At 44.5% G+C, this 23904-nt stretch overlaps 3 protein-coding genes across 3 annotated transcripts in view; 1 reads left to right on the plus strand and 2 right to left on the minus strand.

Moving 5' to 3' along the window:
• The window catches only part of LOC146182002 (uncharacterized), a 223046-nt gene that overhangs the window by 154631 nt on the left and 44511 nt on the right, over positions 1-23904 (minus strand). The window lies entirely within an intron of this gene.
• LOC146182006 (armadillo repeat-containing protein 7-like) lies at positions 381-3705 on the minus strand. Its single transcript, XM_084577004.1, has 5 exons — positions 3506-3705; positions 3327-3425; positions 3191-3259; positions 2412-2549; positions 381-881 (listed from the first exon to the last, which is right to left on the minus strand). Exons 1-5 carry the CDS (start codon positions 3582-3584, stop codon positions 730-732), a joined length of 537 nt encoding a protein of 178 aa, XP_084433130.1. The 5' UTR covers positions 3585-3705; the 3' UTR covers positions 381-729.
• Positions 3801-22288, plus strand: AMPKalpha (AMP-activated protein kinase alpha subunit). Its single transcript, XM_084577003.1, has 15 exons — positions 3801-4144; positions 4776-4917; positions 5025-5118; positions 5495-5639; positions 5780-5867; positions 5973-6042; positions 6384-6432; positions 7279-7384; positions 11775-11880; positions 12942-13124; positions 15072-15186; positions 16167-16237; positions 16909-16974; positions 17048-17147; positions 20373-22288. The coding sequence occupies exons 1-15, from the start codon at positions 4036-4038 to the stop codon at positions 20459-20461; spliced, it is 1533 nt and encodes a 510-aa protein (XP_084433129.1). The 5' UTR covers positions 3801-4035; the 3' UTR covers positions 20462-22288.

Raw genomic sequence — 23904 nt, forward strand, 5'->3', positions numbered from 1 at the left:
GATGCAACTCTCAACCTATTGCGCACTGAAACAACAAAATCAGAATGGTCGCCCTAATGCATTGCCAAAACTGTCATGTTCTCTACGGCTTACTCAGGACAACACAATGCCACAAAGCTAATGATGAAACAGAGCTGAAAATTTATGATAACACACAGTGGTCAATTTATTAATTTTTGAATAAATTATTAAAATTTTCATCATTCAAAAGAAAGGTACTTTTACATGCAGCCACATGCGCGGCTTGAACAAAACCAACAAACATCACTCTGTTGCTGCACACTTTTACTTTTTTTGCACATGCATCCTGCAACTACCCTTCTTGTTCCAAGCAGCATGATGGATGCACACGCTGCAGACAGCACTATGAAATGACAACGTTCAACATTGACTCAGGTTTTTATTCCAGGACACCCCATATAAAATAAGTACAATGGAATATGCATTCAAATGCAATGACAGTTGAAATCACAATACGTCCTAAACAAAAAGTTTGTTTCCACTATGAGTGCTGAAATGACCTTTTTATTTACAAATACTGTGCAAAGAAAATGCTTTCCTCCTCTCGAGGCTACTTTAAATATTATTCATTACACTAACTTTCCATCTTAATAGGTCAATGCAACACAAGTGGCTATGTCATGAAAGTTTATTTACACATGTTAAAATGTTTGCCAGTTCAATAAAGACAAGTCAACACTGGGCACAATAGATGTGTGCTGCTTCATTCTATGGAACAGCAGTGGCTGCGGTCGCAACGCTGCTGATCTGTTCAGGACTGCATATGTCTTCGAGGAAGATCTTTGCAAGGTTGCTGAGCCTTGTGTTCGGCGATTCAGAATACCGCAACATGCAGTCAATCACAGATGCCGTGGTTATGTCTGCACCATAAAAAATTTTAACAATATTATGACCTCCCTTCACTTAAACTGTGCTTGTAAATATATTACAACTTCCCTCCACTTAAGCCTTCCTATTACAATATAAAAAATCTCACCATCCAAGAAAAAATACATTCTCACTCCCCTTTACCGCCAAGTCATAGCAGCTGTGCAATAAAGAAACGAACGGCCACAGTGACAATTCACAGACTTAGGTATGAACTCTGAAAGGCATACCAAACAACCAGTGCTAGAAGTCAAGGATCCCTCGAAAGATCTCAGAGCCGCGTTAGTATTGACAAGGGATCCGAGACCCCACACTACTGTGCACGGACTAGATAAATTCTAAGTAGGCAACCATTTAAAGTATTCTTGTCAGCTGTAGCTGGAACAGTTCTCTACCATTTCGAAAACTGCCCCTTGACTTTCAGTAAGAACTGTGAACTTTTGTTTTTCGGTCAGACTTCGAAGCAGAGAAAAATATTATTGGCAGCAAAGACTGGGAAAAACAGGCAAACACTACAATGGGAAACTAAGGGCAAAGTCTCCATTCAGGAACCTTCACTAGCAAAGAAATTTTCCAGCCCTTTTCTAAACCCAAAATTAATAGTTATACCAGTAATTCCATTCAATTCCTGGCTCCACCTAGTCTTCACATTTAAACATTGGAGCTTCACTCCTGGCATAGTTTAATTTGGCAAGGGAAATAAAACAAGTAGACACCACTAGGAGCAAAAGGAATAGAAGACAAAAGGAGAAATCAACTTATGGAATCATCTTTGTGCTAAGTTCAGATACAACTTAAGTGCAGAAAGGTAAATTGCTGCACAAGGCAGCCTTGCAACCATCAGTGTCGGCTTATCATTATGATTTTTCGGTCAACCAAATTGCAACTGCTGGCGTCACATTGTATATGGATGCTATGCACGTGCCTTGCGACTCATTGCGACTTCGTCAACCAATAGGAAAATAAAATCATTTGTGTGATAGTTTGTTTAACAGATTCATTTCGTTCTTGAGTTGTACACGGCTATATATTTATCTAACTAAATATGTGAATCAACTTACCAATTATATGCTATTACTGAAGCTAGGCTCTCGAATGGGACAAATTTCTCCATGAGCGGCGCCATGCGCAGTGCAGTAGCAACCCGTGTTCGGGATGAATGATAGCCTTTGCTCCTGTCATCTTTTTGCAAAAGACGATTTTTCAATATGACTGTAGTGTTTGCAGTGTGCAGTGGCGCTTTGAAAATAAGCGTAAGCGAGAAGAACACATTACAAGCAACGATAAAAGAAAAAAATAATGAAGGCATGTTGCCAGCAAAAGTGGGTCGGATCTGTACCATGAACCGGTTTTGAACGGCTCTTCCAATTTGTTCCGGTTCAGGTTCAGTTCCAAGATGCCAGAAAAAATTCAGGTTCGGTTCTGTTCCGGGCGAAATTTGGGTTCGATTCAAGTTTTCAATTAGGTTCCAGCTAGACACCCTGATCAAAATGCAGCCAAAAATGCAGGAAATAAGCACATACCTGTCTGACAGCCCGAGAGCCCAAGAGAGATAAGTGTTGTTATTGTAGACAACACAGTCTCTTCCTGTGAGTTTGACAGGCATCTTACTACCTTGTCTAAGTTCTCAGGTTTCAAAACCTCTACACGGAAGTCCTGATCTGTAAAGAGGCAGCACACACAGAAACTAATAATATACCCGCATATAAAAAGTGGTAGACATATATCCTCTGTGTGCCATAAAGTAAAGCGTGGAGGAAGTTCAAAATGGAGGCTAAACGCCACATTCACGAAATGCAGGTGATTCCACTGAAAAATAAAGGCTTTCATTAAATTCATCTCTTTCCGATTCCACTCCACGCACAGCCATGGGCCTGAACCACATAGAGGAGGTCGTAGCCTGAACACATAAAAAAAAATTAATGAAATGAATTTTGGATAAGTCAGACTGCGCCTACGAAGCCTCACTCGTAATTGAATGTTCCAATAGGTCTTCGTATAGCTTATTTCGATACTGAACTCAAAACGTACTACATTTCCAGGGCGTTAGTTTTTTAATAATCAAAGGTCAGCTCGCGGTACCTTTTCACACCCAACGGTGTTAATAACTATTTTCCGTTACCTACTCTTGACATATATATATATATATATGCTGAAAAACGGCACCAAGTACCAGTGTACAGTAAAAGTATGACAACGATTGCAGGACAAGGTGAAACAATCGATGGTGAAAAACCAAGCTCGGGCATATCCCTACTTGTTTCAGAGCAGTTTCACTAAGTATGTTGGCCAAAAGGCTCACCTGAAGACAAATTGCAGATCCCGCCAATGGCAAACTCTCTCAGGTTGTCGTTGGCGCTGTCCAACTGATCTGTTGACGAGGGGATAGACGAAATGAAATAAACCCAACAGCGCGAACTGCACTCGGTAAAACTTACCCATGAAGAGGCTGAGTATGTTCAAACGTTTGAAATGCTCGTAATTCACGGGGTCGTAAGCGAAATTCGCAAGATTAGCAAGAACTTGCTCTTTGGCCTCTGAAACAGAGCAACCAAAGTTGACAAGAAGTTTCTGTTTCTGCTTGTCGCCATAAACTTTCAGGCGTAGCGTCACTTACCGTTGGAGCAGCTGACTTGAAACTCCGTTACAAGCTCCTTGAGGTACCTGAACCTTTCCTTGGGGTCGTAGCGAGCCATCGTATCTATGAGCTCATCACAGAACGTGCACGAGTCTTCAAGGTTTCAACAACAAGAGAACCGATCCACGCAGCACGCTCCATCCGCCATTAACCGTAGACTCCGAGAACTTTTACTGTGACGTCACGAAGGCGTCACTAGTGCGTTGATCTTGGAGGCCATAAGTAGCGGCACCTTTTGGTAGTGCAATGGCGTGTTATGCAGCCAACAGATGGCGGCACCTGTTTAAACAGAAAACAGCTGTTTACAAAAGTGTGGTAAACACTTTGTGATTTTAACGCTTTTCTTAAGTTGTTTACGATTTAATTGTCTGATAGCCGCAGTAGCCAAATTGCGCCCGTTGAGTTCGTAGGACGAATAACTTTATGTCCGCTTCGTTACGTAGCGCAACGCAATTTGCTGATCGTACGAGATCGAAAACATGTGTTTTCACCGCAGTGCCTGAGAAAAGATGGCGGACAAATCGCAACCTCAAGGCGCTCAAGGGCAGCCACTCGTCAAAATAGGACACTATATTTTAGGGGAAACGCTTGGAGTTGGTACATTTGGCAAAGTGAAAAGTGAGTGCACCTTCCAATACGTCTTAGTTTGTGGTAGTGTGTACTTATGCCGCCACTTTAACTTGCTCGTTGAGTACTCTTCGCAGTAGCCGACTGCAGACCGTCCGCGGAAAAACAAAATGTGTGGAAACGTATCGAGTGCGAACTGCAGGCCGGCGAGGCTTGCGAGCCACATTTTTTGCTACTCGCTGCTTTCTTCAAATTTTTAGGCTGCGGGGCGCTACCCTTTGTTCATCGTTTCAACCTGGCAAATACCGGCGTGGTGTGAGGAATGAAAATGCTGCGTTTGTAAATTAGCTTTGAAACGCTGGGCATGGCTACAGGTACAGGTCTTCACTGCATGTCAGAGTTGATCGGCAGCGGGCCGTCTTAATTCTCTCAAACGGCTGTGAATGTAAAGAAAATTTCAGCATAGGTGACGTGCAGCTGTTGCTCGCCTACGGACAACAGGTTAATTTGCGCAGCACTTCAGTGAGTAAATCAGGAGAGAACCAGTTAGTTGGATTTCCGCCCAATCCGCTATTCAAGCTTTTTTCTTGACACTGGAGTCGCAGACAATATGTTTGTGCCACTTCAGTTATTGGCTGGTGGTTTCAAAACCAGTGGCTGCTAATTACTTCGTTCCCAACAGCTGCATGCCACCAACTGACCGGTCACAAGGTTGCCGTGAAGATCCTGAACCGGCAAAAGATAAAGAATCTCGATGTCGTCGGAAAGATCAGACGGGAGATACAAAACCTCAAGCTCTTCCGGCACCCCCATATCATCAAACTGTAAGTGAACCCCCCCCCTCCCCCCCCCCCTTTTTCCTTGTGTAATCACATCAAAACTGCAGGTCAGGTTCATTAAATGGCATGTCCTATCCCTCTTTGTCCCACAGGTATCAGGTCATCAGCACTCCGACTGACATTTTCATGATCATGGAGTATGTGTGTGGCGGCGAACTTTTTGATTACATTGTGAAGCACGGAAAGGTGAGGCAGCTCCCACAGAATAATGTTCAAGCACCCAGAGGTGCAGAGCTTGTTCATTGCACTAACTGTTCCTAATGCAGCTTGAGCTGCGCAGTTTGGAACAAGTTTTAAAGCTGAAATATGTCACACTTAGCCACGAATGTTATGAATCTGAAATGAACACATTCTTGCATATTAATTTAGTGCTAAACCAAGTGTTTCAACGGCCCCAATGAATTGCCAGAAAGGTGTAAAGTTTCTGCTTTGTGAAGAAAGTTCACTGTTGGCTAGATTGTAGGTGCAGAGGTGAACACTAGTTAATGCACTCATCAAGGAAGTGTTTTGTGATATTACAGCTAGCAGTAATTGATTCTTCTATTCCTGTCTGACGTTGCAGCTTAAAGAGTCCGAAGCTCGTCGCTTCTTCCAACAAATCATCTCGGGCGTGGCATACTGTCATCGGCACATGGTCGTCCATCGAGACCTAAAGCCTGAGAACCTTCTGCTCGACCAAAATCTTAATGTCAAAATAGCAGATTTTGGTGAGTTCATGTTCAGGTGACTTTGTACCAGAACAGATTCGCTCTGTGGCTAGAAAAGCGTTAAAATGCTTTTTTGTTGATGCTTTAAGCTCCTACACATCATGCAATTAGTGATTTTGCTGCATACCTTTTTTCCCTAGGGCTCTCCAACATGATGATGGATGGTGAATTCCTGAGGACAAGCTGCGGGTCCCCGAATTATGCTGCACCTGAAGTTATTTCTGGAAAGTGCGTAGCTTGTTCAAGTCTCATTCTTGTCATTTCTTTTTTTGCTTTTCAATACCAAGTAAGGCTTGCATGCCCTGATATTTTTGTTGTCATCTTTGGTCCTAGGCTTTACGCTGGCCCTGAAGTTGACATTTGGAGCTGTGGAGTCATACTATATGCTCTCCTTTGTGGAACGGTAAGTGTTTTATTTCTGTCATCCTTGAGCTAATTCTGTGATGTGGCCTTCTCTTCTTAAGATAGTGTTTTCGAGCTCCCGCTGATATAGGAGCAGTTGAAAATGGAACTCGTTTACGAATCTTTGTGATAATATGAGACTAGGCCAGGTGTAAGGATGACGTGCATGTAAATGATATGTTCAAGCCATGGCATTACTGATTCTGTGCACATGCATTCTAGTGTTGTCATCAGGAGAATTTAATAGACAGCGCAGCCTCTTGTTTTTCAGACCTCATGTGACGCTTGTTGACTGCACTCATGATTTGTGTGGCTTTTGTTTCTCTGACCCTATTTTTGCAGCTCCCATTTGATGACGAGCATGTCCCAACCTTATTCCGCAAAATCAAGTGTAAGTTCTGCCCTTAATTGTTACTCTAATACTAATTTTCATCAGATTAGAAATTGCCAAGTGTTTGTTCTCTTACTTCGTAATAATGCTGTAAACTTAGGGAGAGCTGTCTGTGTGCAGACAGCTGCCTGCCTTTTGCAGATGCCAGAGAACTGCACATTTAGTGCCAACTTAGTCTAGCACGACAGCACACAGTCGTATGCCTGCTGCTAGCCACATGGGTGATGCTAGTTATGTGCTGTGGATGGCTCCAAACAACAGGTTGCGGTGCAAAGCAAGCACCTGCCTAGAATAGCTGTGTAGTCATGCCCAAAGTGCTTTTATGACAGCTTGTACTGTGTGCTGCAAGACGTAAATTTAAATCAGTGGTACACACTGAATCACTATCACAAGCTGCTGTTGCATTCGGTCATACAAAACTGGAGATGTGATTTAAGTGATGCCTTTGACAAGTCTGTCTGGAGTTAGCCTGAGGCAATTTTTCATTACCTGCTGGGCTGTGTTGAATTCTGAGTGTGGAATTCTGAGTGTGTGCATCGGCATTAGATAAACAGGGAGGTGTCTGATGGTATAAGTTTGCCAAGAATCCTTTCACATTGCTGGCCAGTGGTCATGCCCCATTTTGGGTTACAGCCCAAATGGACTGCACTCTAACCTACTATAAAACCATTAGTACAAACTTGCAATTTTCTTTGTAGACTTTTTGGGGACTAGCCAAGTTGCCTCTACACAGCTATATGGGGACATAGCCAGGTTTCTGTGCAAGGACTCAATTTATCCGTGCCCTGTGATAGTTAACTCTCTGCTCCTGTTGTAGTGACGTGAATGCTTTTTGCACGCCTGCAGCTGGTGTTTTTCCAATCCCGGACTACCTGAACAAGTCGGTCGTTAGCCTGCTCATCCACTGCTTGCAAGTGGACCCCATGAAGCGAGCTACCATGGAGGACATAAAGTAAGGCCACTGCTGCAGCCCAGTCGACAGTGTTCCAGTGCCTCAGATGATCCAAGGCATTTTAGGCCGTTGCTGAAATTGCTGCACTGATTCTCATTGAGATCTAGTTGTGTTACTGGGCTTGTGGTGGTGTTCACAATTTTGCAGAATTTGAATGCAAGGGTCACACACACTTCGCAAGAAGAAAGTGCTTGCGCATTCCTGCAAATACTAAGCTGAATTGCTTATGCATGGAACTGTTAGCAGACTTATGGCCCTGTCACAAGGGTTTGGCTGAACTCCTTTCAGTTCTTTTCACCCAAGGTCGTGTTTACCTCGAGGGAGCTGCGTGCCATGTCAGATGGCAGTCCTTTAGGAAAGGAAGTTCAAGGAAGTCCTTGAAGGGTGAAGGGAGTAGTCTCGTTCCAAAGGCACATTACTTCCAAGTCGCTAAATAAACGTTTTCTTCGATAATTTTATTTTTGCCCTGAAATATATTAGTTTTTATCGCAACAAATGAGTATTCCAGCTCAGTTAGTTGTGTTTATTTCTTGTGATGGTACCATACTCTCGCTTGGACTGTGCCTGCATCTCTTGTTTTGATGTGTTGCATGCACGCTAGCAGCTCGCACGTGGAGACGGCGGGCAGTAAAGTAGCGCGGTATGATTATCACTCATCGTGAAAACATGAGCTCGCTGATAACCACTTTGGACGAAACGACAAAAAAGAGTGGCGATGGTCCCAGATGCCGCATATGGTGTCCAACAGAGCGGAAAAAAAAGCATGTGTTTATACGTGCTCATTGCTTTTAGCATATGCGTTTTATTTTACAATGGTATATCTAGATAATTGCATTTTGAAAAGAAAAGAGAAGTGTAAGAATGTATCAGCTGTTCTGAATTTTATTTTGTTACGTGCTTGTGCAAAATAAGCAGTGCCTAATGGTCCCCTGGCCGATTCTCTGCAAAGCTCGTTGCAGGTCGTGTGACACAGCGATGACTTCTTTGAAGCGAAACTCCCTATGACTCCCTTGAGCTCCTTTAGGCCAAAGAACTTCAAGGTAGTTCTCCGTCGGCCGTGTGACAGGAGTCTTATTTTATGTCGTACCATAAGCATTTGGTTTTGTTGCAGAGACCGAATTGCACTTTTTGAGACACTAAATGAAGGAAACCAACAAAACAATTCAGGAAAAAGTTGGCATTGTTGGAACCTTGATATTGTTAAGGAAAGAACACAGCGGTAAACGCTAGTTCACTCTTAGACGCACACCGCACACCACAGAACGAAGTTAGCTAGGCTTGAGCGTCGTCTTCTTCACTACTTCACATCAGCACGTCGTCGTCATCTCGATATACTGTGCTCCGTAACAGTTTTCCCCGCGCCGAAGAAGCACCGTCCCGGTGCGTCCTACACAGGAGAACTCGAATGATATGGTTTTAGACGGGCGACATGCACGAGTTCTGGATGAGGGGCTGTGGAAGGATTCTTGGGCTGTAAAGGGGCGATCTCATAGGTCACATCGGTGACTTGCCGCAAGACGGAGTAGAGGCCCACGTAACGAGGCAAAAGTTTTTCACACATACCGACACGGCGAGCCGGGTGCCAAAGAAGTACGAGGGAACCAGGAGGGTAGTGAACGTCTCGGTGATGAAGGTCGTAACGACGTTTTTGAGAGCGCTGAGACGCTCCAAGACGCTCTCAAGCTATGTGGCGGGCAGCATCAGCGCGGGCGATGGCATCCGAAGCGTAGCTGCAGGAAGAGTCGTCAAGAGGCAGCAAGGTGTCGAATGGGAGTAAAGGGTCACGGCCGAAGAGTAGGTAAAAGGGAGAATATCCGGCGGTGTCATGGCGTGAGGAGTTATAGGCGAACGTGACGAAAGGTAAGGAGACATCCCAGTCATGATGGTGATCGGACACATACATAGACAGCATGTTGGTCAGAGTGCGATTGAGGCGCTCAATAAGACCATTCGTTTGCGGATGGTAGGCCGTGGTGAACTGGTGACGAGTAGCGCATGAGCGGAGAAGGTCATGAACCACTTGAGAGAGGAAACAGCGGCCACGATCTGTGAGCAGTTGGCGTGGAGCGCCATGAATCAAGATGACATCATGCAGAAGAAAGTCAGCAACGTCGGAGGCGCAGCTGGTAGGGATAGCCCTGGTTACAGCATATCGGGTGGTATAATCAGTCGCCACAGCAATCCACTTGTTTCCAATAGTCGATGTCGGAAAAGGCCCAAGAAGATCGAGGCCCACACGAGAAAACGGCTCTGTCGGCACTGGAATTGGTTGCAAGGGCCCACTAGGTTGAAGCGAGGGTATCTTACGGCGCTGACACAGCTCACAAGCGGCGACGTAGCGACGGACAGAACGGTAGAGACCAGGCCAGAAAAATCTTGGGCCAATATTATGGGAGTTGTGCTTGGTGAGCGCTTGCAGAGTGTAAACTGTGCATTAGAGTAGTGAATAATAGAAATAAAGGCATCTGCTACACAAGCTGTAGTGCCCACTTATTTGTGGTGGCATACAGTATACCAATCCAGCTAATTTCTTTCTGTAGTACTGATTGACGGCACACAAACACTCCATGCTTACATCTATTTAGGACAGTCGTGTAGACAGGCGTTTTGTTTGGGGCAATGTATATTCTTGCGAGTTTTAGGTGGTGTTCTTTCTACTAATGTTAGACTGTGTCCTGCCTGATCACGACCGACATTATTACTTCCCGGCCTCTTCACCCCGCTGCCTCCTATGGCAGCGCGTTTCTGCGAAAATATCACGTGATTCCTCAGTAGGGACGCCGTACCACCCCAGGTGGCGCCACAACTTCCCCTAATTTCGGCACGCTCCGTCGAAGCCGCTACAGTATGGATAGCCAGTCCGGCCATGTCTCCCTAGTCAGTGGCTCTGCCAACGTGTGCTTTATAGTCGCTGTTGAGCAAAACCACTTGTCGTTATAGGCATGTATTACCTTTCTGTGGCCATGTAATAATCGCTACGAGCATGTTCTGCCAGCTTACAGGCCTCTTGGGCTCGCTGGTGCCTGAGAACGCACGTTTGCGTAAGGCGGCGTCTCGCGCTCGTAGCTGGCTGTCCTCATAGACCATTCAGCGATATTTTTTCCAGAGTTGCAGTTCTTTGATTTTTAAACAAGTAGAGAAAGTGGCAGTACTGGTAGATGCAGCGGCGATGCTATTTGCTTAGTAATTTTTATTTCCTGCACAGCCGCAAAACTACAGACTGCTTGTGCTATGCAACATTGCAAGGTGAAGCCGCGCCACTTTCTGCCTATTTAAAACAAAAAGCGCATCTTCAACACCTTCTATTTTATAATCGGGTGGGTTCACCTGATTGTTAACCGTTAGCAATGAAATTTACAAAAGAATGGAAATGAGTAATAAGCAATGGCCAGACTCGAGTTTTTGCCTTAGACATGATTTATTTTATGCCAGTGGGAAACGTCTTACACTTTCAAATCCTTGCGTGATTTTGGTTTAGCATTGATGTCCTTCTGTTTAGCATGCCGTTCTGTAAGGTAGGAGGTGAAATTCTCGAAAAATGGCCTCATGAATTTCTGGATAAGCAGCCTGCAGTGCCATTCTACATGTGAGGCTCGGTTGTGTCCTTGGTGCATTGGTGTGCACGAAAACTAAATGCTGTTTGCACTAATAAAATTTCCGGCTCTTATTCTGGCACCAAGCAAAAACATTCTGAGAGCACTGCAGAATCCGCCGGGGAGATATGCGAAAACCCGAGCATTGCTGCTGCAGCACACAGTACACTGCACGCCCCTTTTCGAAAAATGCACCAGAGTTCACCGGCGTTGCACAATTCGTTTACAGGAAGGGAAAGGCACAGTATCCGTTCCACGCAGAATCCCGCTGACGCATTTCACGGACAGCACAGCAATTCTCAGGCTTACGCATTTCTCCAGTACAGATTCTACAGTGTTCTCTGAAAGGGTGGAGACAGGATTTCTATTTTTCTGATAATGGCATCAGGATGATTGACAAGTGACACATCAGCACGCAACTCTCGGGCACTGAACTTCGTTCCATGAGCCTAGAAAGGCTTTCGCCTTAATAGCCAAAACATGTTGCCAAGGTGCACACGCACGCACGAGGAATAAGCATTACAGCAACCACAACACAATAACACGCGACCGACGGTGGCGTTGGGTTGGGGTAAGTGGGGGTGAGTTGTGGAACCACGGAGGGCAGCAGCGCTTGGGCACACTAAGCAAGCAGCAACAAATCAGGGGCTATGGATGCAGCGCCAGTGAACAGATCGCAAGTAATAAAGGTGGTCGTGGTCCTGATGTTCCAGCTTGCAAAAGTTTGAAAACAAAATAGGCTGAAGTGCCTCCTACTGCAGTCTCAATTCTGGCACCTTTGTTTTTTTTATTTTCAGAAACCATGACTGGTTTAAGAAAGATTTGCCCGCCTACCTGTTCCCACTGCCAAATGATAATGACGCTTCAATAATCGACATGGATGCTGTGAAAGTTGTTTGTGAGGTACGGGTAGTTTCTCTCGCCTTGCACTGTTGTGATAAAACTCGCAAGAGACTAGCGAGAAGTGTTATAACGGTTGACAACTGTAGCATTCGAATGCTAAACGCTGTCAAATAGACACCCAAGAAGGAATCGGAATCATTTTTTGTGTCGAAGATATGCAGGGCACTAGAAAACGGGGGGGGGGGGGGGGGGGGTCACTGATTACAAAATGAGTCTGCATGAGAATAGGCACACTTTTTTGTGAGCTAGTGTTTACTGCGTCCTTTAGTTAACATTGAAAGTGCTATAATATGTGATTTCGAAGGGTGCTAAGTTCACATAAAGTCATTGTTATATGCACCTTCAGAAACAAGTGCAAGTTTGCAATGTCCACAATTGTGTACGTGGCACTTCGAAGCATTAACACCCATTCCCCAATGTAGGTTAAGGTCAAACAGCTGTCAGAATAGGTTTTAGCGTAATGGCGCTGAATATGATGCTGGAAGCATTTGTGCACATGTTTCATTTGTAAAATATACTATATATTTGGAAAGTGCAAGTATGTAGCTGTAGCTGAAACATCTTTGGAGGTTGAATAATGGGGGCAGGATTAGTTGTTAGTGGAAGTTAGGGTATGACAGCCTTTGCACCTGCCTCTCAGATGCAGCTAGGTGATTCAGTGAGTGATTATTTGGACACAGGCACAGTGAGATACTGCTGTGCAGACCATTCAGTGTAAATAAGATAGCATTAAAGACGGCAGAGTTTAGAATGAGTCAGTGTTTGTACCATAGCTGCCTTCTTACCAAGCCCATAACCATTACTTTGTGATGCATAAATTAGCAGGAATGGAAGGGTACATAACAGAATATGAATCCATGCATTTCACTGGGCATGTTTTCGTCAGTTTCTTTTTGTCACCAGTGCCAAATACTAGTAGACTGCCACCAGCTCAAGTTCATGGCACCATGAGAAAGCGAAACATTCGCTTTCAGCTGCTTTCCTTTCCTGCTAATGTGGTCTTGACTTTTGAACGGCAGATCCTAACACGTGTTTTTCCTTTTGCAATGGTGCATGAGTAGAAGTTTGGTGTTCAAGAGAAGGAGCTGCACAGTGCGTTGCTCAGTGGCAACCCGCACGACCAGTTGGCCATTGCTTACAACCTGGTGGTAGACAACAAGCGCATCGAAGATGAGACAGCCAAGTTGGAGATCAAGGACTTCTACCTGGCCTCCAGCCCCCCACCTACGGCAGCCCTGCTTGATGTGAGTTGTGGCCAGAGCAAAGCCGAGCCGTTAAGATAGGCCCCATGTGGGCACATATTCTGGGCTACTCACTTCACCACGCAGTGTTTCCATCGATAGTAAGCAGTTTGTGTTTGCCTTTCTTGCATCGAAAGGATATGAGTTATGAATGGGGGAAGGTATCCATTTGTATCGTGTATGCTTTGAAGGACTGTCTTCTGACTTATCAAGCATGTGCCTTTGTGGCAATCAATAGCAGCTTTTCCACAGGTGCAGAAACACGGCAGAACAACTTAAAGCAATTGTTTTTTTTCTGCAAGAGATTTTCACTTTCTCATATAACCAGAAACCGTTAAAACCGTGGCATCACAGACACAGTGACTGCCCATAGCTTGGGCAGCGGGGGTTTTTAAAAAAGAGGAGAAAAATAGACCTACGTAAAATGTTTCTGTCCAAGAAAGCACTCCTCCCACAAGATGGCTTCCTTTGTGCAGTACTGGAGGGAAGCTCTTTTGCACTCTCCTGCGGAGAGATGGCAGGGCACCGTCACGCCTGCTGTGACGATCTGGCATCAGATCTGGGCATTATGCGTACCCGCATGTTGCACCCGCTAGTTGGCTAGGGGCTTATTAAAATCTCTAGAGCCTTGACGCAAGTTGTCAAGTGCAGCGGGCCAGATGCACCTCCTGTATATGGAAAGGTGTGTGAAGTGGCTGAAGGAGAGAAAGATAAGAGAGGTCCATGGCTACATTGCTGGGCACCTTCCAAGAACTCGGAGCAGGGCAGGAAGTAGAAATCGGAAATTGAACACGTGGACAGCAGCCACTTTGGAATACAGTGGGAAAAGGAGATGGTTAAAATAAAGCTCGACAAATGCCATTTTTAAGTAGAATAATGTGATCCGGTTTCATGTTATCAATGTTCAGCTCACATCACACGCATGATGCAGTAAAATTTTGAAAGCTCAGCTGGCAATCATCGTTCCCTCTGGGAGGCTGCTTTTTTGATGCAGGTAGCATACTTGCAAGTCTTTCTGGGTGTGTGGGCACTTCTCTTAAGACAGACTTATGATAAGAGATTTTTGGGGTCCCCTGAAGTTTGTTGTAAAGTTAGGCGACTCCAGCAAGTCCACTCTTGGCGGCACTTTCCGACTGCAACCAGGAACTCGAAAATTGATCATGGTGTGCTGCCACAGTTGTTTCTAGCCTGATTTTCATTGCCAATATGAAATGTCAAGTCATGAAAAACTGCAGGTTTCTCTAATTGTTGTTGTGACATGGAAAGGTGTCCTTCAGGAGTATGCCAATATTGTTACGGGGCGCTCACAAGCTGTAAGAGTCTCACTTCAAAGTCGGGAGCACCTCCGGAACACCAGTGCACATCAACACAACAGCTTCAGTGTTGTCGTTCAACCCAGCGCCCAAAAACATCCTTGTAGTCTCCTAACAACTCAGCCGCGCACTGTAACAATATTCCTATGCTTGCCTCTTACAGTAGACTGTCTCTTTAAGAATGGTACAGGGCCTTCTGTGGTAGCTGCAGCAAAAGAAAATAACAAGAGAATTCAAAACATATGGATTTGTTAATTTTGGGTCACTCTGAACTTATGGTGTGCATGCATAATGTTTATTTTAACTTCAGCAAGGTTTCCAGTGCGCAGAATGTTTCTTGTTTCTTGCTTTTTTTTTACGTGCATGTATCAAAAAGGCTAGAATATCTGCGCAAAGCTAAGCTATCTGGCAGAGTCTTCAGGAATAATTTGGAGGATTGATTGATTAACAAACAAGTTCTGACCAACTTGGAGATAGACTCTGTGGTACCAGATAAAGTGAGAAAGCCTGTACAGATTCTCCTCAACTACTTTCAGTTGGATCGTGGAAGGTGTCAGAAGGGTTATTGTTTGCTGGCCAACTGTGTTTACTCTCTGCCAAATGGCCAGGGTCCTTTTTTGGTTACCCCATCTTGCAGCAAAGCCCACAGAGGCCACATCCAGAGCGCTTGGGGAGTCGGCAAAGGATGCTCAGCGGAGGGAATGGAGCGGATCGCAAGGGCACCCCCATGAAGAGGGCAAAGTGGCATCTAGGTGCGTTCTTCTGTCCTGCTATTGCCTTACTCCCTGATACAGTCAAATCTCGATATAGCAAATCCCGCGGGACCACAATAACTCATTCATTTTGTAATATTGTAACGAAAAATCTGCGATTAATAAGCCAGTGGTCAACCCTAGGTATGAAAATTACGTCACTTGGAAGTAGGCACGTGTGTAGACAAGCAAAGCCTCAAATGAAAATGTTGCACCAACTTCAAAGTTGATTTATTTGAAGAAATCAGTTATTTTCTTCTACCGCGTGCAGTAAACACGACCACACACAACATTACGCCACTACAGCACATGCACCCTCCAGTTTGCGCAACACCTCATTGGGTGTGTGTTTGCTTTGCTTTGCACATCCTTGTAATGTAGTGACTCCACCTCTTATCTTCCAGCACAACGTTCAACAGTTGACAGGACACCGAGGGCAAATAGATATTGGCCTTTGTTGACATAAGGTAGCACACGCACATCACAGAGAGACCATTCTCATTGAAAATGCAGCTTTGTAAGCTAGACAAAGAAAATGAAATTCAAGAATCACCGTGACCAATTTCACAGGTAAAATGCATAAAGTGGCAGGGACATGAATCTCTTAGGCTAGTCTACACTGCTGTTCATTTCAACAATGAAAATTTGTCCCTTTCAATGAGGACTAGTTTCAATCTACTGGCAGGAAACGTTTTCAAATGCAGTTTTCTCAGTAATAAACGTTTCCTTGCCACCGGACATGCATCATAAAAGCTAGAGGAAGCTAGAGAACCAATTTCTGCTGAGAGCACTTTACCTGGATGGTGTTGTGCTCAGTGTCGCTTCAACTAGGCTTGTAAAAATGGAATGGCAAACACTTGTTTGATACAAGCAGCGGCTTGCTTTAACTGAGGTTGTTATCTGCTTCGATAACATTCTTTGCCGTTATCATGGTGACTTCACAGCGGTGACCCGTTAACATCTTTTTCTCGCCCTCGCAGGCATTCGATCACAGAGCAAGCCCCATGACATCATGAATGAGGTCTACCGCGCCATGAAGGCACTCAATTTTGTGAGTAACACACTGATGTAGTTCACACCTGGTGCCGTCCTACATGTCAGGATTTCTCAAACTGGCTTCCATAGAGCCCTGGGGTTGCTTGGTGGTGCTTCTTGGGTTCCTGGGGGCCTCAATTTCGTGCATGCCTCAATCCCAAACATTCCTTCCCTCAATTTATTTTGGGGCTTATTTCTGCTATGCAACCAAGCAATTATTGTTGAATTCGGGTTTTTTTTTTTTTTTTTTTTTTTAGCAGTCCTGCTACTGCAAAGTCTTTTTCTGCGTTCCTGGTGGGAAGGCAGAATAGTCGCAGGATAGCAGTTTGTGCAGTTGGAAAATGGGTGCTGGTGTCTTGAGTTTTTTTGGCTGTCTTCACAGTACACGCGTACAGGGTAGCATTGTGGGCCACAATGCAGTGGCACAAGCAGGGGCATCCAACGTCAGTCAAGTGGTGAGCTTGAAGTCTCTCCTTTCTCCTCCTGCTGTGCAAAATAGGCATGTGGAGGTGCTGGGAGAGGAAACTTGTTTCTGGCAACAAATGAGTTTATGAATCGTCTGCCACACACTCTTGCAGAGGCCACATAATGGTTAGGCACTGTGATTTAAAGTCCATGCCCACATCATTTGACTTGCTTCCTCGATTTCTTTTTGTGGCAAAGTTTTCTATTTTGTCCCTTGTGCAGGAGTGGAAGGTGGTGAATCCTTTCCATGTGCGTGTTCGCCGGAAAAACCCAAACAGTGTTCGCCCGGTAAGCTGTTAGTCACTTGTGCGACCAGTGAATGGAAGAGCCTAATGAAGTCATGCCACATTTTCCGCCGCAGGTGAAGATGAGTCTGCAACTGTACCAGGTGGAATACAAGAGCTTCCTCCTTGACTTCAAGTCCCTTCCAGCTAATGAGGAGGCAGTACAGCAAGACCCAAGTGAGTGTATGCTGCTAGGTCATTCTCTGGCTGCAGTTGTTGTCAAGTTGCAGCGCAACTATTGTGTTCTGTTATCTGAAGTGTCCCCTGAGCGCGTAGTAGTGCAACAGGTTTAGCTTACACCAGCCGGCCGGAGCAGCGCCAAATGCAGAGGTGACAGCTGCATGTCAACAGCAGCCTCACCTTTTCTGCTGCGTTTTCTCGACTGAAATTGCTCCTCCCATTGCATCGGCATTGGTAATGAAAAAGTGAACATATTGCAAAGCCCGTGCTATGGATGCTGTGATTTGTATGTAAGCATGTGAAAGCAGAAACAAACAGCTATGTTTACTGCAAAGGAAGACGGGAGTCTCTATCAGCTCATGAATTTCAAGGCGTCAGCGGTTTACAGCTTTCAGGAGCAAGAAGGCGAACTCAAATTAAGTTTGGCTGATTTGCTCTCTATATATGAAGTTTGTAGTTAGAGAATGAAAGTCAGCACAAAGACAGCTGGTGTAGGAGAGGGCACGCAGGTAACTTTAAGAGTGGATGATATAGAAAACGCAGCGGAGCGCACAACACAGAAGTAATGCACACACAGAAAAGGAAGGTGCTGCACTGACCGTTGAATTATTCCAGACCTGTGCACTTTCTTCTCTCTTCACTGCATCTGCCTGCAGCTAACTTCTTTCTTCACCTCATCACCCTGCCGGTATGCACAGGATGCTCATTTCCTTCTCCAATAGGAATACAGAAGGTGTACTGACACACTGTTCACCAGAAGTCTTGATAGCCCAGGCGCCTAAAATCTCTCGCGTCAACTTATTGTCCTTGTCTGCGTGTGTGTGTTTCTTTGTTGTTCTGTGCTTTGCTGCGTTTTCAATCATGTTTGACCAACTACAGCAACGATCCACCATATATTATTAAGGCTTGTTTGTAATGGTTTGCAGAGCTCTTCTTTCTCCAGGTTTTTATACCTTTTGAACTTGGGAGGAAGAAAGAATGTTTCGATGGAGGCAAAGTGCATAATGAAAGAGTGGAGAGATCAGAATATTGGATATTGGACGTGGATAAGGGAATTCACTTATACCAGGTTAATAATTTATAATTTTTTTTGTGCAGTTTCGGTTTCGGTTTCAGTCACTGAAAAGCAGCTGTGACATCGTGAGGAAGTGTAGGTAATGCGAGTCAGGAAAAAAAGAAAGACTGCAATATAATCACTGATTATTTTTTTATTATTATTTCAGCTCTCTGGCAGGCTTGCGTAAGTGTTGGTGCAAATTAAATAAATAAAGCAGTGACCATATTGCACGTTTTGTATGGCTAGCATGACCAAAAACAAGTACAGTAGAAGCCCGCCATTACGTTCCACACTGCTGTGTTTTCCTGGCTGTTATGTCGTTTTCTAGTCCCGGCATAGGATGCAATGTATTAGGAACGCCGCTCTTACGTTGTAGCCATGAATACGTTCTCGCATGATACATCGCAACCTGGTTCCCCTAATTCGCTTGAGTAATGCGCTCCAGCCGCCATTCTGGCTTTTGACAAGTCTTGCCCGGGCTTGGCTACCAAACTTACCGGCAAGAAGTCGCTCGCACGTTGGAGAGGCTGGCACTAGATGGCCATACCATCAACTCGTTATGCCACCATAGCCTCGAACCCACTTTTTTCCCCCCTTCACAGTCGAGTTGAATGTAACGTTGTCAAAGTAACATCGTAACCTCTTTGTCGTGCTTCGATGCCGCGTCTCGCTAGCGGAAGGCACTTTCCCTTGAGGAAAACCTAGCCATACTGAATGCAGTCGACAGGCAGCCAGCACAGAAGAGAGTGGATATTGCAAAAGACCTTGGTTTGCAACCCTCTACGCTTAACAGCATCTTCTCAAAGCGCGCTGATATAGAAGGGAATGCCGCGCTTTTCGGCCCAAAGGCTAAACAGACTCATGGCGCCAAGTATGTAAACCTCGATGAGGCTCTTCTCACCTGGTTCAAGCAAGCTCGCAAGCAAGCTTTCGTAGATATGTCGCATCTCAAAGCGACAGCCACACCATTGCGGCCCTCCAAGCTATTGAGAAATGCGTGGTGCTTTCCAGCGAGCAAAAGAAATGGCAATCCACCATTCTCAATTATTTTAAGCTTTTTTTTTTTTCGTTTTTAATCTGAATAAATAGTTTCAAGTCAAAACTGCACTGTTTTCATCCATTTTCGGAACTTTCCTCTTTGTTGCGTTATCCTGGCTGTTACGATTTTTTTTTCCCCGTCTCGTGAAAAACTTATGAACGAGTTTCCACTGTAAGTGGTATCATTTGGTTGTTGAAACCGGAAACAAAACTGCATGAGTGGAAACATTTAATTATTATTCAGTACTTTTGCATGCAATCCACATGGCTGTTCATGTTCAGGGATTTCCTGCATATCGTTAAAAAAACAGAACCTATAATTAAAATTTGGTGTGTCTACTCATTTAAAGAATCTCATGTGGTCTAAATTTCTGCAGCCTCCCAACCCCACTATGTCATCCCTCATAGGTGAAGTTGCCTTGGGACTTTAAACCCTATAAACGAAACCAAACTGAAAGTTTGGAAATAGTTTTTTTAGGTGAGAAATTGGGGGTGGAAACAAGTTTCTTCAAGGGTAGTTTGACAATTCTGGGCATCCTAGGTTTTTGTTTTTCTTCAAAGAATACACTCAGGAACTTGTTTTGTTGTAAGAAATAACTGCAAACGCATATTTTTCAACATTGTAGGTGCTGGTATGTTTTGAAGCAACAGGGCCATTTTTTTAATCTACACCAGCTACACCAGCGCAGCAAAATTCCATTGTAGGTTTAGGAGATTTCCTACACTGGTGTAGCTGGTGTAGGTTAAAACATTGGCCCTAACATATCAAAGCGTGATGTACCGCTTCATAGTTTGTGCTCTTTCTTCTTGTTCTTCCTATGTTCCAGCGCTCTGATTGCTTGGGTTGTGGATGCATTTTCCAAACTTATCTCGATGTAAAGCCACCTTTTCAGTGATGAAGTTAACATAGCCATATTAGTAATAAGGGAGTCATTACTCATTGACATCCACCCAAGCGCAGCTTTCTCAGAAACTTTATAGTTAAAGAAAAATTCGTCCTGTTCCGGGGATTGAACCCTGTCCACCGCCTTTCCGGGGCAGTCGCTCTACCAACTGAGGTAACCAGGATGGTCTTGACATGCCGGTGAAGGCAAATGTTTGAACTTGCTAAATTTGGTTTTGTGCAGGCGTTGCCGAGACAAACTACACCCAGGTCCACAACACCATGGAGTTCTTCGAGATGTGTGCTGCACTCATCACTCAGTTGGCCCGCTGAGCTGCACGTCGCGTTGGTTCATGGTGCCAAGCCAACTTCTGAGTTGACCTCAGTTGCCAGTGCTTGCAACGGTGGCTAGATTGGGCTAGCGTGCTTTCCTCTGACCTATGACCCCAGGAGATGTGGCCAGCACAGATTCTAGGTCTTTTTCTTCCTTGCTGCCCACAGTAATGCTCCAACTGTTGAGAGGAGTTCCTGAGCAACAGGCAGTGGCAGACTTGCATGGCAACAGTATGTGGTGAAAGTAAACCTGGAAAGCATGAAACAAAAAAACTGCATGACGGCGCAACCTGAAAGAAGTAGCTACAGCTTGAAAAATGCGGTTTTGGTTACGCTTTGCTCTTTTTCTTACAAAGCCGAGCTCCCACATTATGGACAAGGATCCAGACGTAGTTTATACAAAAGGCAGGTAACAAAGCCATGGTATCTGAGGTTGGCCCCATCATTGGCTTTTCTCCACCAAGTAGTGTTTCCATTCGTCATTCAGCACTTGCTGTGCCTTTTTATTCCCTTTCATGCAGCGGGTGGCACATTAGCCGAATCTAGTCACCTACCCTGTGTATGACAAGCTGCCTAATACATATGTGCTTGCATGGGCCATGTGACACAGTCCACTCGTTTGGTGAGTGGAGATGGATATATATATATATAAATATATATAGGCTGTTTTAGTTATTTTTTCTTAGTCTACTTAGAAAAAGGAAAAAAAAAGGACATTTCTACAGTGACAAGAGCGTGTATGAAGGAAAAAAAAGCAGATGGTGGTAATGCTGAAACGTCACAGGTGACACTATGGTCCGTGCCACAGCAGGCTTTTATGACAGTATTTTCTAATTCAACCAGCGGTGCTGGCAGAGATGTTTGCACAAAACATGAGTGTTCCAACATTTGGTTCATGGATCATCGTAGCTGTTTGTTGAGATACAGAGCGTCCTCTCATAGAAATGCAGTTGTTATACAGAAGCCTCTGGGCCGAGTTATTTTTACTGAATCACTGTAGTTGCAGCAGTTATCATTAATCCGTTCATGGACTTACGTGCAGTTCATCTCTTCACAGCCTCACTGGCAAAACACAGGCCTGTAATCTGTCTTTAATTTGGCAGATTGCAGAGTGTGTGCACTTACTGTAAAAACACTGCAAGCTTGTGCTTTATAAACATGAAGCATGGAAGAAGGTTTGACAGTTTTGTGTTACAAAAGCATGAAAACAGCTGGACTAAGAAAACAGTACCAAAATGAAGTTGTTGACAATAGGTAATAATAGTCCAGAACCATCAGACAACCTAGCTTTGGGCTAAATTTGAAACCAAGTATCTTATGCTGTGTTACGTACTGTAGCATTTCACCGCTTGAGCAGATCACTGCTTCAGCGTCCCATAGCTCCAAAATGACTGACATCGCTGCATGCTATTGGTATTCCTGGAATGAGGAGGGATTAGAAATGCATGTTCTGCATCATCATAATAACCGCGGGCAGTTAGGCGTGGACAATTCTTTGTGTGGCTCTGCACAGCCTGAATGCTGTGGGCTTCCCGAGCTTGTTCTCAGCCACCTGCTCACTTTGTTTATGGCAGTTCCCACTTGGAACACCACGCACAAATGTTGTATATTTGTGATGTTCTACATTCTTTGCAGAGTTGCTGTTGGAAAGCCATCTAGAGACTAGCTTTGTTTGTGTAAAAAAGAAAAAGAAACAGGCCCCAAGAACGCTCTAGTAGAAATAGAGAGATATTTGTTTTTTCTTTTGTAGTCTAAAATGAATTATCCTGTACATATTATAAATATATACATATGTACGTATACGTCAATACAAGGACAATACCATTGTGGCTTGTGTCTTTCTTGCTTGAATTGTGGCATTCTGAATATAGAGGCTTACGCCACAGCGGTTTTTGCAAAGTTGCACACTTCCATGTTTGTATATTTGCGTCCTTATTTTATCAAGTATTCCTGAACAGTCCACGTCTTGTGCTATTGGGGCAAGTCTAAAAATGCCCAGGGGGCTCTACACTTCATTCTAAAGAATACTGTGGATATACAGCCAGCAAGAGTGTGAATGTACTTCAACTTGCACCAGTTTTGCATTGCTTGAAAATGGGGAACGTAAAGCACGGTTTACGTGTCCCTCTTGGACTTACAGTCGCTGCCTACTCAAAACATATCTGTGGCTGCCATGAGTGCAAGAGCTAACAAATAGTTTAGACGTAAAATGAGGAGAATGAGGGGTGACTATGCTAAGGAAAACAATGACCAACTTCGAGAAAGCGGAAGGGAGCAGAAGTGGGTCAAGGAAAAGGCATGATTTCTTGACATCCTGGTCAGAATCAAGGAGCATGGGCAAGGCATGTGAAAAATGTGAAAGCCCCTTTTGAAAATTGGCCAAATTATTCAGGAACCTTTATTCAGGAGTCCGTGGTGTCCCCTTTCTTATGTGCTTATGCTGCGCTGTAATTATTCCCTGTAATTATGTATTCAGGAACATTAACTTGAAAAGAAGCTGAGGAATGCCTGGAAGCATACAGTCACTGAATGAACCGAGATCATACTACTACTATATGAACTCTTGAATGAACCCAGCCAGACTTCCACGTTATCTATCCAGTACCTTTTAATTATTGAAGAGTCATTTGCAAGAACCTTTGCTCAATCCTTGTATGTACTCTCTTTGCAGACCTTACTCTGTTCTTGCAAAGGTCAATATGCTAGAGCCAGGGTGTCCACCAACCGGAAAAGCGGGAATTTGGATTACCTAAAAAATCTTGTGGAAAACTTGGGGAATCTGTGCTTATATCAGGGAAAATTAGTTTCAGTTCTATTTAAAGGGAACTAAACTCGCGATAAAAACGAACTGGCATTTCACGGGTTGTACAGTACGGCATTATGCGTCCTTTCCTCCCGCGTTGTGCTGCCAAATGTATTATCTATGGTACTATCCCAGCAAGTGACGGACAGTGCACGTGCTTCCTCCAGATCGCACATGGGCTGTTCGATGGCCACCGACCTCCCCTTGTTTTCTCATATGATATGGTCAAGGTTAGCTCTGGCCGGGCAGAAATGACAAGCTGTGGAGGGATAGATAGCCCCATGTGCGGGATTGACTCGCGGGAAAATGGCGAGGCGAGCGAGAGCCTTCGTGAACACCCCAACTTGGTAGACACCCTGTTTAGCATGCTAATGGCTTCAGCTTGGCTAGTCCCAAAATAACGAATGAATACAGGTGACACTCCTTATTGAACGAGTGACAACAGCATAGGGCCAGGTTAACACAAGGGCTACAAATTGCAGTACTGTTTCATAGCCTACGTGTTAGAAAACAAAGTAAATGCGTATTTTTGTGAATAGTGGCATGGCCATAAAATGAAAGGAGTGTAGGCATTTATTTATTTTTTTGCGTGTTTTATTCATAGCATGATGTGCGAGGCATTACTAAATGGGGACTACTA

Source organism: Amblyomma maculatum, chromosome 8, assembly GCF_055883805.1.
Source record: "Amblyomma maculatum isolate TAMU_Amacu chromosome 8, ASM5588380v1, whole genome shotgun sequence".
Classification (NCBI taxonomy): Eukaryota; Metazoa; Arthropoda; class Arachnida; order Ixodida; family Ixodidae; genus Amblyomma; species Amblyomma maculatum.